Here is a 14486-nt window from a genome sequence, read left to right as displayed (position 1 = left end):
AACTAGAAAATAAATCATTTTGTCAGTTTTTCTCTGAAGTTTGCTAGTATTTGAACACAGAGAAGAAAGTTTCTCTTGTTAGAACCAAAACAAACTAAAAACAAAAAAATCAAAATGTGCAACTCAGGTGGACGTAAATGGGTTTCTGTGACTTTTGCAAATTATATTAATCTCTTGTGTTTTTCTTTCTTTCTTTCTTTCTTTCTTTCTTTCTTTCTTTCTTTCTTTCTTTCTTTCTTTCTTTCTTTCTTTCTTTCTTTCCTTCCTTCCTTCCTTCCTTTAATGAGTTAAAAGTATTTTCACAGAAAAAATCCCAGGTGTGACCAGTAATTACAAAACGCACACTTTTCCTTATCCACTATTACTTGGCAATATTTTTGTTTTTCAAATACAGGATAAATGTCACGTCATGTTTCGAAAAAATCTGAAATGATTCAAAATGGTTTCCCTATTTCCATCAGAAAAATGAACATTTTAATTTGTACACTTTTATAAACCACCATCAAGTGATTCTAAATATCGCTTTATTTTGAGTTATTTATTAAAAAATAAATAAAAGCGAAGGAAAAAATATTTTCAGAGCATTTTTTCTTCTTCGGTGATCCGTTTGGGTCTGAAGTGTGAGTTTTACTGGGAGGATCTCAGAGGGTTAATACTGTAACCTAAATAATTTTTTAAGCATGAGAAAATGTAGCCGGGTTTATTTGTTCTTGCCTCCCAAACATCGACTTTGATTATTTGACATAATTTAAATAAACTCCAGCCATGACAGTGATCCTAAAGGAGAAACATTTGAGCAGAAACAGATGTGACAGAAAAACCCCGAAAGTGTTCCTGCGCAGTTCGGTTCGTCTGCTCCGTGTTGATGGAGACAATGTGCTTCAGAGGTCCGGGCTCGATCTCCACGCCATTTCCAGCTCCGCGGATAAATAAACAGCAGTCACGCCAGATGAGCTCTGATTGGATGCCACGCAATGAGCTGTGAAAGGCCCGTCAGCGGTGTCACACTATGAGCAGCCGGCTCCGTCTAATTAATGCCAGACCTCGGCACAGTCATGCAACGCTCACAAACCCAGATTCAGACGTGAAATATGAGGGTAGATCCGTTTAATGTCGTGGCTGCTGGTTCCGCGTCTGAAGGGGAACATTAAGTCACATTAAGCCTCTTCAGTCACAAAAAGGATTTGCAGCAAACTTTACAAATGAGACCCAATTTAAACACTTTATCAATCAGGCTTGTGTAATGCATTTCAGCAACAAGGCAGTTTAAAGCATCATAGAAACACAGTCAGCTGAAACAAAATGTTCTGTCTTCAAAGTGTTGATCAGTTTTTCATTTATTATGGTTCAAAAGCAACTCCGGGTTTTCAGTCTGGTAGATTTTCATTTGTTTTGCAGTTTTCTGGAAGTTTGTTCCACATTTGTGGTGTAGAAGCTGAAAGCGGTTTCTCCATGTTTGGTTCTGGTTCTGGATGCAGAGCAGAACCAGAAGACCTGAGAGGTTCTGTTAGGTTGATAACAGCAGATCTTTGATGTGTTGTGGTGCTAAACCTTCACTAATGTATAAACTAACAGCAGTATCTTAAAGTCTGTTCTCTTCCTGGTTTAAACATGGCGGACAACACTGAGGACTAAGTCGTTAATCAGCTCCGGTCGGACAACAACTTCAAAATTGTAATAAATGCTCCACCATTAGCATCCATGGTTACACAGAAACACAGAACTTCTTCTTCTTCTTTTTTTTATGGCGGTTGGTAAAAAACTGAGCACGCGCTCTACGTGTGACGTTATTGCGCCCTCTACTGCGCATGCGGGTTACTTTCAGGTCGTTTGCAGTTCACACAGGAGATCGCAGAAATTTGGAAGCGTGAACGACAATGCCAAAAAAAAAATAATATTTCACCAAAAAAAATGAAAAATCAATAAATAAATAAATCTGATTTGAGCCCTAACGGCTGCAGTGTGAATGTATCGAAACTCAACCATACTTCCAGGTGACGGTCCCCACGTTTCCAACCTTCCAAAATCCAACTTCTCTTCCTTCATGAAAAACTCCGATGCGTTTACAGACTCTCTGGAAATGCCAGATTCAACAAACATGTTGGGTTTGTGAGAGAGCAGCTGTGCAGCATAAAGTCCTCCTCAGCAGTTTGTTTGGCTTTTAGGCCGCGGATGAAGAGTGTGAGTTTGTGTGGAGACAAACCGAACACGGTTCTTCAAGGAGATGTGTGACGTCGCTCCACTTCCGGCTGGATTAAGTGTTAAAGTCAGGGTGGTCCCGATCCGAGGGTGGTAATCCTGCTGCCGCGTACAAGTCTCCACACACACACACACACACACACACGCTCCCCGTGGGATCGTGAGTGTTTGTTTACAGTTGGAGAAAGCAAAGCTGCAGAGATGTTGAAACATTTTCTACGTCTCGTTTCGCGGAGCCGAGGGTCCAGGATGTTTTCCTTCAGAACTTCAGTTTGTGGAGCTTCAACAGCAAGATCCAAATGTTAAACATACAATAAATATTTGTTTCTGTGCGTCGCAGCGCTGCCGAGCACACATGCAGGAATAATCTCCATGTTTAGGCCGAGCTTCTGACAAGAAAGAGGAACGAGAACGGGAGAATGTTCTGTTTGGATTTTACTTTTTTTATTCGGATTTCTTACAGATACGATCAAAGATTTAAAAAAGTAGTTTAATAGAAAGTCATAAAAAAATTAATGAAACTGATGCGTAAAGGAGAGGAAACATGTTACGTTTCCCATGACAGAGCTTATAAAAAGTAGTTTTATTATGATTAAAAAAACTTTAACATCAAAGCGAAAAACTTATTTTACAATACAATGACAATTAAAATAAAATATAAAGCAAGTGATTCCCAGGAAATTTTATTCCATTTTCAATAATTTCTTATTTGATTTTTATTTCAGTTTTGATTGTCAATTTTACAAAATAAAATGCTCAAATACTGTAAATAGTAATTACATCTCCCGTTTAAGTTGTACTTATATTCTCGTTTTGACAGTTTTAATATAAAACATTTGTTTTTCATTTTATTTAGATTTTTCAATTCTAATTCCTTTTACTAATTCCTTTTTTATTTATTTTAAACCTGATAGAAAATTTATATTTTATTTTTGATTTAGTTTTAATTGTGAATTTAAAATGCTTAAATTTTCTAAATGCAAATTAAATCTCATTTTATTTCCACTTGAAATCAAAGTATTTTTTATTTAAATTATATTTATTTATTTATTTATTATTTTTCAATTTATTTAGTGCATTCTTGATGTATTTCAGGAAGAGAAATGAGTTGAACTGAGAGCTGCTGTGAGTCTCAGAACATCAGAACCAGGTTTGGGTTCATCAGAACTCCTGCTGTGTTGCTGCACATCTGCCTGCTGTTTGGGTCCGTGTTGTAAACAGCCTCAGTGCCTCTCTGGCGGACAATGTGACTTATTGAACTAAGTAAACCTTACGTGATTAGCGGCTAATGTGTCCTGAACCGGGTCCATCCGTCTTCATCACCGCCCTGCCCTCCCGCCTGGTGCTGAGTGTGTATTTGGACAAGTGGAGGTGGTTTATGCAGGGAGTGAAAACATATAATAAACACCGGGATTAGAAGCCCTTTTGATCCAGAAAACTCCAGACGGTGATATTTAGAGCTCGATTCCACATGGAGGGAAGTTAATGACTCCTCTCGTGTTTGTCTCAGAAACCGGGCCGAAAACTGAGACATCGAGACAACACCGGGTTCAAAATGCTCCGAGCGGATCCGCTGGGATTTCTAAAAGCGACACGACTGACAATTAGCTGCGGTTCACTGAGATTTCCTGCACATTAAATTCAGCTCAGTTCAGACTGAAAACACTTCATTAATCCCAAAGGGAAAATAAAAGTCATAACTCACGTCGTTGTGGATTTGGTGCAGTGGTAGCAGTCAGTCTGCAACGAGCCTCTGACTGAAGACTGTTGCTGCGTGATGGTCTGAACATGCAGCTCAATACTCAGCAGAAACAATGTTCAGCAACAACATGTCATGGATTAGCACCATGGGTTGCTGTGCTATTCCACCTCTTTTGCTTTTGCCGCTCCTCTTTAAAGCTGCAGTAACGTTTACGAAAGTGTTTGGTTTTTTCCCCCCCCCCATATTTGCTAAATGTTCACCATGTTGTGATAGTACATTATGAGACAGATAAGCTGTGAAAAGCTCGAGCTCCTTCGTGTCTGAAGAAAAGCACCACTCCTGACCTAAAACAACCAATCAGGGCCAGGAGGTGGGTCTTAGCACTGACAATCAACTTGTGTACCTTGTGCTAAATATATTGATGCCGAAGAAACAATTTAACAATTAACAGTATATCATCAGTGGCTATGCTAACTAGCCTAACAATTTGTGGTGAACCAATAGGGGAGTTTCTGAGCAGCACATACATGAGAGTGACTGACAGTGGTAAGACCCTCCTCCTGTTGTTGAGTGAATGGGAGAACTGAGAGAGCAGAGGAGCTCGCAGATTATAGGAAATGAAATCTGAAGCTATCAGGCAGATGCTTTAAACTTAAGTCACTTTTTAGCAACATAGCCGCTTTTTTAGGTCAATAATTCACCGTGTCGCCACAGTTTTTTTTTATGAAACAGATAATCTGTGAAAAAGATTGATCTCCTTCACCTCCTCTATGAGCCGTCTGAAGAAAGGCACCAAAAACAACCAATCAGAGCCAGGAAGCGGGTCCATGAGGATGACTGACAGCGCTAAGACCCGCCTCCTGGCTCTGATTGGTTGAGCCAGGCAGGAGCTCAGTTTTTTTTACAGATTATCTGTCTCATATTATACTGTCAAGACATGGTGATATTTTCAACAAATTTGTAAAAAAAAAATATATACATATATTCATATGAAAGTTACATACTGCTCCTTTAATATTGATTAAAAAGTATTGGTTCCACTGGCAGATTATTTTCACTTATGAGAAAAATATCTTGTTATAAATGAAATGGTCTGCCAGTGGAACTAATATTTTTTAATATAAATATTCAGGACTTATTTACTTAAAGCAAGCTTCTATATCTTATTGAAAAGCTAATTGTTAGCTTTGTCTTATTTTCACTAGAAATTAGATCAAAAATACTTGGTAAGACTTTGTGTTTTTACAGTGTAATCCGTTTCTCAGGTCTTTGAGGATGAATTGAAGCTAAAAAAACAACATTAACTGTCAGGATGAAGTACATTTAGGACGGCCAGAAGATGATATTTCATAGGGTCCAGTAAAGCATCTGGTTCTGGCCGACCGTCGGCTCAGTTTGTTTCCTCTCACAAGTAAATCTGACAGGATTTCCTCACCGTCTGAAGCTCTTTCACAGGAGGATCTGTTACCGTTCAAACACAAACCAACAGTTATTAATAATCTGTCAGGGATCACTGGAGGATGGAGAGACCTCTCCTCTCCTCTCCTCTCCTCTCCTCTCCTCTCTGAGGTTTTCATCATGTTTTATTTACACGTCTGCCCAAGGAATCCTATACACAGGAAATGCTTGTGATTGTGAGGGAAGTTTATTTATTTCAAACAAACATTCCTGATTTGCTCAGCGTCGGCCTCGCAGCTCCTCTGTGGAGTGTGGGTCTATATTTAGCCATGATGGCGAAGCGGCGCTCTGATTTCATGCAGGTGACAGGATGGAGGTTGGAAACTCTTAATGAAGCCTCGTTTGTTGTTTTAAGGTTTTATTGAAACAATGTTGACTTTTTCTGTCATTTTATCAGCCTGTCACATCGATGTTGAGCAGTTTTACTCAGTTGCTTCTTCTGCAGGGTTTAGATGAGGTGGAGGGCTGGACTTTGACTAGGCCATAATTTTCTGCTCTTTGGATTCTGGCTCTATTTATTTGGTCTGCAATCTGAGGTTCCAGAGTTACATTATGTCCTTCAAACCGATTGTTCATAAAACTTGAGAAATATTTTTAAACATAACAAGAAAAAAATAAAAGTTTTAACATGGCTTGAATGTTTTTTAAATGGTTTATTTGCACAGAATCTCCATAGCAATTAAGACATCTTTCTCCATTTTTAATGTCACTTTCATTTTTCAGTTTTTTTGGTCATTTTCTAATATCAACCATGTTTTTCAGCATATTTTCTACATTTTTAAATGTTACATTTGCATAAAATCTCAATTAAGGACATCTTTCTTCATGTTAAATACATCTGGACTGTTTAATTCAAGAAAATAATTTTAATGTCGTCTTGTAAAGGTTTGAAATTTTTCTTTCTTTTATAATGTAAAATTTCATATAAACATCTAGTTTTAGTGCAAAAAAAACATCATTTATGCAGCAGATGTTTACAAAACTTAATTAATGGGGCTCATAAGGGGGAAAATGGCTGCTTTGGTTGCTGAAGTGGCAGTTTTATAATTTGGTTATGTGGCTCTTTGAACAGGGCAGCATAAACCGGGGAGTTTGGGTTCAAAACAATTATAAAATCTGAAGTTTTGTTTTGCTTAATTTATTTAGTGAAATTCTAAATTTGTTTGTTTGTACATTGTAAAAAAAATCAAGTAGAGACTTGCAGCAAATTGGATTCACTTTCATTATCAGTAATTTTCCCTTTATTCCTCTTGTTGCTTCCCGCTCGGATCCAGAGTTTGATTTATTTTAGGATTCCTGCAGCATGTTGACTGCAAAAACAATCAGATCGAGCATTAAAGATACTAAAAGATGCATTCAGGAGGCAAAGGTTTTTTTTTTTTCTGCAAAATTTTTTAACATCTATTTGTAGCATTTTTGACACCCAAAATGCTAAATAATGACAGTTGGCTGTAGTTTGATGCAGGAAAACAGCAGAAACATTCTGGTTCAGTCCTGCCTGCATCAGCAGGGTGATGCACAACTAACCAAACACACTGCAAAAATCTTACAAAGTATTTTTGATCTTCTAGTGCAAATATGTTAATACACTGGAAATAAGACAGAATGCTAACATTTTATTTAAGGGGTGAGGTAAGACTGAGATGAACCCTGTCATAAACACAAAGGAGTCTTTATTCATGCTTATGAGTAAAGACTCATATGTGATGTCATGACGTGTCATTCTGTAATTAATTACATGGACTTTCAATCCAACTGTTAAGTCAGCCTTATTCAAACATCCCTTCAATACAGAAAAAATAACTTACAAGTAACTTTTCAGCAAAGTAAGAGTTTGTTTTAAATAATTCCTTCATATTGATTAAAGTTGTATTAGTTCCCCTGGCAGATTAATCAATTAGTAACAGACATTTTTCCCATGTTATAAGTGAAATAATAGTGCAACTAGCACTTTTTTCATCAATATTAACTTATTGACTTAAAACAAGCTCCTATCTTGTTGAAAAGTTACTTACAAGTTACTTTTGTCTTATTTGGAGATATTTCTCGTAAAGAAACTCTACCAGAAATGGTTGGTAAGATTGAAAGTTTTTGCAGTGCAGTGAACTGGAATCTGCAGGATATTTTCTGACATTCTTCTGTTAAAATAAATCAATAACAGCAATCAACAGTTTGATCTGTACCTGAACTTTATTTTTGCAACATTCCAAGGCAGAGCTGGCCAGTTTATAAGTTTTGGTTACAGCGTCCAGTAAAGTTAATCCTCACATTGTCTGGCATCTCCATGCCCTGTCGTGTTAAATTACAACAAAAAATGCATTTAAACGTGTTTGTCTGCAACAATCAAAGAAACAAGAAGTCACACATGAATAAAAACACTCAGTAATTACGCCTGTCTTTCTCCCTGCTGTTCTGCTGTATTGTTTTAATGCTGACGATGGTGATGAATGTAATAAAAATGGCGCAGATCTTGTGGTTTCTGGGTAAATATAGCTTTGATTGGCAAACTTTTACGCATCTGTGCGTAAAAGTCCTTGACTGTTTTTGCCCTCTCCCCTTCAGTGGAAGCGCAGCGCTGAGTCCGAGCAGGTAAGAGACAGGTAGGAGCAGAAGGGGAGTCCCACCTGGACCAGGTGATGGGGATGCGACCTGATGAGCGGGGGCGCGCAGAGACTTTCCGCTGAAACGTCCAGGACGCGGCCGCGCGCTTCATCTTGATTTTTGGATAAGATGCTATCGATGGTGAACCCTTTGGACCTGTCCGTCCTCTGTTCGTTCGCTCTCGGTGTTTGCTGTGCGGCAGCGGGCAGGTTGGCGCGCTGAGCCGATCCTGGATCAGCGTTGGGTTCCGTGGAAATATGAGCTTTTTGTCTCTGTGCGGCTGGATTCTGCTGGGTGAACTTTAAAAGAACCGGTTCTGTGTTCGGCTCTTTATTTGGCGTCGGTGCTGTCCGCCAATCAGAGTTCAGAGTTCCCCTGGACGACACGGACACTTTGGCGCGTCTCGATCCAGGATCTTTGGAGTCTGGCGCGTCCTGCTGGCTCTTGGCCCTCCTCTTCCTGCGGCGGTAGTTTCCGTTTTCAAACATATCCAGACAGCTGGAGTCCAGGGTCCAGTAGCTGCCCTTCCCCGGCCGGCCCTTCTCTCTGGGCAGCTTGATGAAGCAGTCGTTCAGCGACAGGTTGTGCCGGATGGAGTTCTGCCAGCCCTGCTTGTTGTCCTGGTAGAAAGGGAACCGATCCATGATGAACTGGTAGATGCCGCTGAGCGTGGCGCGCTGCCCGGGCGCGCTCCTGATGGCCATGGCGATGAGCGCGATGTAGCTGTAAGGAGGCTTCTGGGGGGGCTCCTGGGACCCCGGAACCAGGCTCAAGGTGCTGTCCCCTCCGTACAGGTAGATCAGCGGGGTTCCGGAGAGGCTCAGAGCCGAGGGGGAGACAGCGAGCGGCGGCAGGCGGCCGGGGAACAGAGCCATGAGGGGAGCCTCTCCTTCACCGACTGACTCCTCACACTCATGGGGCCCCAGAAAACTGTCCTGAGCTTGTTGCGTTATGTTGACACTGAAATGGGAAATAAACTGTCCATCAGAACCGGTCTGTGTTCCCAGCCCACCCACATTCATTCAAATTTCACCTAAACCCCCTCTGTACTCTTCCCCTCCCCTTCTTCTTCCTCCGGCCCGCAGCCAATGAGGGGCCCGCTCATTCCCCTCATATGTTTACAGAATTAGTGCTTGATAAGTCTGCCCACCCAGGCCGAATCAAGCTGTGTTTATTTGGACAAATTTCCGGGCAGCATTTCCAGAAACGCGCTGATGTGCTGTTTGAAATCTGCAGGTCCAGCCCTGCGCAGAGATCTGCTGCTCCACAGAGGGAGACAAGCAAACCGGGAGGGGGTCACAGAATTAAAAACACAAAGTAAATGACTTCCAACAGTTTCTGTTCACTTATTTATGAGCCTCGTAATAAAATCCTGGCGCGCAGGGTTTAACTTCTGCATTAATTCAGAGAAAAACTGAGCTAAAGTGACAGGGGTCTGCGCTGCAAAAACACAATCTCACCAAGTATTTTATTCTAGTGCAAATATTTTAGTAGACTTGAAATGAGACAAAACTAACTTAAAATAAACTTTTTAGCGAGATATAGGAGCTTGTTTTAGGTCAATAATTCATTAATAATCATTTTAAATAATACTAGTTCCACTAACAGATTACTTCACATGAGAAAAATTGAGTGGAAAACTCCACTCTACTTTTTCATCAATATTACTTATTTACTTAAAACAAGCTCATATATTAATTTTGTCTTAATTCAAGTGTATTAAGATCAGACCAAAAATATTTGGGAAGATTGTTTGCTTCTGCAATACTCAATTTACTGTTTGAATCTTCCATAATTGCTCTTCATAATTTGGGCTAAAATGATTCGTCTTTGACAACAAATGCGGTTTTTAGTTCTTTTCAAGATATCTGCAGGTTACAAGAAGTCAAATTCAGGAATTTTTATAAACATCTTTAATGACACCTTGAATTAAATTTAAGACAAATAAATAAATATAGAGTTATGGGATTTTGGTAGCTTGCTAGTTAGCAGCTAGTTACCGGTAGCCGCAACCCGTCTCGCGGGCAATGTCTGCGGGTGGCTCAAACTTTTGCCTGACAGAAAAGTCCGGTGAGTAAAAAAAAAATAAATAAATAAATTCATAGAATAATATACAATATTAAATGGTCATTCCACAATAAAACATCTAAGGCTAATTTAATAATAATAATAAAGAATTTAAGAAATTTTAGACACATGAATTTAAAACATTCTGCATATCCATTGAAAGAGTCTAAAAGTGCCTTTAATATTATTCTGGATTAATTTTTAGCGATTAGATTGAAAACTGAGCTTCTTCCCACCTTCATAATTCTTCTGCAAATTTTAGAATTGTAGAATGACATATATCCATCCTCTTTTTGCATAAGTTTTGGGCTTTTTCTTGTTTTAAAACAGAAAAAAATATGGCAGAGGTTTAAAAATACATTTCATAAAGTGCATAAAATGATAAATTGTTGTTTCTTAAAAAGGTCAGATAGCTTTTCTGGTTCTAAATAAGTTTTATTCAGCTGGACTGAAGGCAATCATGGCTATTAACGTGTTTAACTGGAGACTGCTTTATATTGGGGATCAAAAAACTGTCAAAAATCATAAAAAGACTGTTGTTATTGTTTATTTATAACAAAACAGTCCAACTAAGAGCTAAAATGTAAAAAAAATAAATGGTGGAAAAGTCGCGTACAGCTCAGTGTTCAGATAATTATGTGGATATTTCTGTTTCAAAAGAAAATATTCGTATCCAAAGTTTGAATTTTCCGGAGTTGCTGCAGAGGTGGATTCCCTTACAAGGACAACACAGTCGGTGTATTATTTGGAGATGGGAGCATGATGCTTTATATTCTGTATTTTCCTGTTTATAGGTCAGAGGAGGATTATAACAACTTCCCAAGTGGGCCCAGCTGGGCCCTGCTTACATTAGGGATTCAGAGCTTTTTGGTGAATAAACTCTGAAGTTTGCTCTGTTTCTCTCTCAGCAGACGGTGATTCATTAGACAATTAAACTAAACTAACATACAAGGATGAGAAGAGAGCTAAAGAATTCAGGATCTGACATTGTAATCCTTCACAACACATTTAAGATCCATAAAAAGACACTGAGTGACTTTCAGGAGGTTCTGGAAATTGCCAGTTGCTTTCTGGAGTTTATGGATTCCATAAAGTAAACTTTAGGTTGTGAAGTTACCAGAAGATTCCAGGAAAATATCCAGTAAGTTCTGGAAAGTTCTACATAACAAGTCACAATTTAGTAAAGCTGGTCTCTGAATGTACCCTGTACGTTTTGGGAAAATAACCAGAAAGTTGCAGGCTAAGTTCCGGAAAAAATCTGGAAAATATCTGAGAAAGCAACAAGCAGTTTTCAGAAATATCTATTATTTTATGTTCACACCACTACACTGCAAAAACACAAAATCTTACCAGGTATTTTTATCTAGTTCCAAGTGCAAATATTGCAGTACATTTGAATTAAGACAAAACTAACTTAAAAGTAAATTTTCTTTCACCAAGATACAGGAGCTTGGTTTAGGTCAGTAATTCCTTATATTGATAAAAAAAATGTATATAATCCCAGCACTAGTTTCACTGGCATATCATTTCACTTATGAAGACATTGTTCCCATGTAAATGAAAAATATCTGCTAGATGAACTAGTACTTTTTAACTAGTCCTAGTACCAAGTCACGAGTTATCCAATAATCACACAACTCTAGTCAACAGCTATTTTTTTTTCTGTTGGATCCAAAAAGAACAGCTCAAAATCATAACTCCTCCACCACCGTGGTTGATAGTTAGTATAATATTTTTATGGTTTTCTAGTATTTTTTATTTGCTCCTACTACACTGCAAAAACACAAAATCTTAAGTATTTTTGGGCTGGTTTTTAGAGCAAATATCTATATATATTTATATATAGGAGCTCGTTTTAAGTCAATAATTCTTTGCAGATTATTTAATTTAAGACATTTTTCCCATGTTATTAGTGAAATTATCTGCAAGTAGAACTAATACTTTTTCATAATGAGAGAATTATTGCTCTTATATCTTGCTGAAAAGCTACTTATAAGTTTCTTTTGCCTCATTTCACATGTATTAAGATATTTGAATTAGAAACTAGATCAAAAATACTTGGTAAGATTTGGTCTTTTTGCGGTGTAGTAAACTCTATGAATCAGGAAGTAACGGTCCAACTAGTGTATAAAAGCAGGCTTGCATGTTAAGCTATTGAGGATGAATAGTTTATTTTTTGTAACACTGCAGATAGAAAATAAGTGATGTTAATGAACATAAAGAGAAGTGAGGGTCCAGAGTGTCTCTCAGCTCTCTGCTGGTGGCGGAGCCGCCCTGCGAACCGCCTTGATCAGAGCCTGCTGGATGACAGGATACAGTTTATAACATCCCTCGATGCAGGTCCGAATCCCCGCCGTCAGTGTCTCCTCCGCCATCTCACCGTCCGACTGCAGCCCAGACACCTGGTTCAGACTGGGCAGGAACGCCACCGTCAGCCCGCCCCGCTTCTCCCGTCTGCCTGACCTCCAGCTGTTCTCCTCCAGGTACGTTGGGTCGACCACGTAGGAGCCGCCATCCTGGCGCAGGGAGCAGCCCAGCACCAGGTCGTACATCTCAATCCCGGCGTCCGCCAGCGCCATGGAGGCACAGGTGACGGCGTGGGCCAGAACTGAGCCGCTGTTCTCCAGAACCATGACGTTGACCTCGATCTGAGAGCGCGGATACTTATGGAGGCAGACGGCCGGCTGCAGGCTCTCCTGGAGCATCAGGGAGAAGTCCTTGTCCTGGCTGCCCTGGATCCAGGAGCCACGCTCCGGGCAAGAAAACGGAGCGAAGCGCATGTCGGTGGTCAGTCTGAGACACAGAAACACACACACACACACACACACACACACACACACACACACACACACACACACACACACACACACACACACACACACACACACACACACAGAGTGAGTCAAAACACAAAACACACCAAAACTGTTTTCAGACTGGAGTCAGAAAACAAACCACAGGGCTGGGCGATACAGCTTGAAAATAAAATCTCTGATCCCCCCCCCCATACTCAATTCAATTTAGATTTTTTTTTTAAGTTTTTGTTTTTTTTCTAAAAAGGAAATTACAAACAGAAAATATTTTCAAAAATAGTTTTTTTTTAATGTAAATCCTGCTTTCTGAGTTAGACGACTGAGAATAATAAACATGATTAATAAACAGCCCTTACCGTCCAGATTTCATGTCAGTCTCATCTTTCCGCTCCGTCTCCCGCGGTCCGTAAACGCAACACAGCACCTTGGTGTTTCCAGCCTCGATGTAAGCGGAACCTTTAGCTTGACTCACCAGGCCGCAGCGGACAAACACCGGCCGCACGTCAACTTGATCCCGCTGGCGACCGTCCGCTCTGGGTCCGTGAGAAGGGAGAACTTCGGCGGGTCGGGACCAGAACAGAAGCGGACTCTGAGACGCCTCAGGCCCGCGAACTCGCTTCGTATCGGTCGGCATGACGCGCTGAAGTGAACCGCTAGACAAAACGGTCCCCGGTGAACTACAGCTAGCGGAGAAACGTTCCGGGAGCCTATTGATCAATATTGTCTTTTTAAATGTTTATACCAGTGATGTCCAAACTTTTTGCCATTAGGGCAAAAATGTTAAGTTGAGAGAAGAGGTGGGAGACTTTTTTCATTTTTATGTTATTTTTTATTAAAACTAAAATGATTTACTTCTTTAGAGATTTGCCATTTATCTCTACCATAATGTACTAAATTGACAATATTTTAAAAAAGCAAAATAGTCTATTTTTTCAAGAAACAGTTGCTGTATTAGATGACAACTAAATACTTTCCAAAACATTTTGGGGGTTTTATTGTCCTCAATTTTCTTTTTTTCTTTTTCGCATTTATTTTTGACAACAAAGGTTGGGCAACACTTACTGGACTTAGCATAATGTAATGAAAAGAGAAAAAATTTAATAAAATAAAAATGCTTGCTCTTGTACCTAAATAAATGCTTAAGAAGATTTTCTTTGTAAAAATCTCAAATTAATTCTAAATCCACTCTGTTCTTAAATGGCCCCAAACCAAATTATTCATGGGAAACACTTTGGTCTTCCATGGTTTATGTTTATTCTGTTGTTTTTCCACTAGTATTGTTAAGATTTTATTTTCTACCAGTATGTTATATCCAAATATGGATGAAACACTGCTGAATATTAAGAATATGTTTAATTTATTTAATGTCAATTGGTTAATTGATTTATTTATTTGCATTACAAACGTATTTATATCTCAGGACATTTTTTTTAAAATCATGTTACAACCACAAACACAAAATGTATATTTTAACATTTATATGATGGGACAACACATCAATTTTACTTAGTTTTAAAGCAGCTTATGAACATTTGTTTCCCAGATAAAGGATCTAAAAAATATTCTTAAAAATGCTGTGTGTAGTGGCGATTGTTTGTCAAACCAAACCTCCAACAAAGTTCCAATAAGCCACTGAGACACTGGGG

The 14486-nt window shown here is 39.2% G+C and overlaps 2 protein-coding genes across 2 annotated transcripts; both read right to left on the bottom strand.

Annotated features, from left to right (window-relative positions):
- Positions 1-7464: 7464 nt before the first annotated feature.
- Positions 7465-8952, bottom strand: foxl1 (forkhead box L1). The gene has a single exon (XM_007567539.2). It carries the CDS (start codon positions 8833-8835, stop codon positions 7918-7920), a length of 918 nt encoding a protein of 305 aa, XP_007567601.1. The 5' UTR covers positions 8836-8952; the 3' UTR covers positions 7465-7917.
- Positions 8953-12173: 3221 nt separating this feature from the next.
- exosc6 (exosome component 6) lies at positions 12174-13561 on the bottom strand. The gene is made up of 2 exons (XM_007567538.2): positions 13197-13561; positions 12174-12820 (listed from the first exon to the last, which is right to left on the bottom strand). The coding sequence occupies exons 1-2, from the start codon at positions 13472-13474 to the stop codon at positions 12274-12276; spliced, it is 825 nt and encodes a 274-aa protein (XP_007567600.1). The 5' UTR covers positions 13475-13561; the 3' UTR covers positions 12174-12273.
- Between the last annotated feature and the right edge of the window lie 925 nt (positions 13562-14486).

The sequence above is a fragment of the Poecilia formosa genome, unplaced genomic scaffold, assembly GCF_000485575.1.
Source record: "Poecilia formosa unplaced genomic scaffold, Poecilia_formosa-5.1.2 Scaffold209, whole genome shotgun sequence".
NCBI classification, from domain to species: Eukaryota; Metazoa; Chordata; class Actinopteri; order Cyprinodontiformes; family Poeciliidae; genus Poecilia; species Poecilia formosa.
This window is presented reverse-complemented; position numbering and strand designations above follow the sequence as displayed.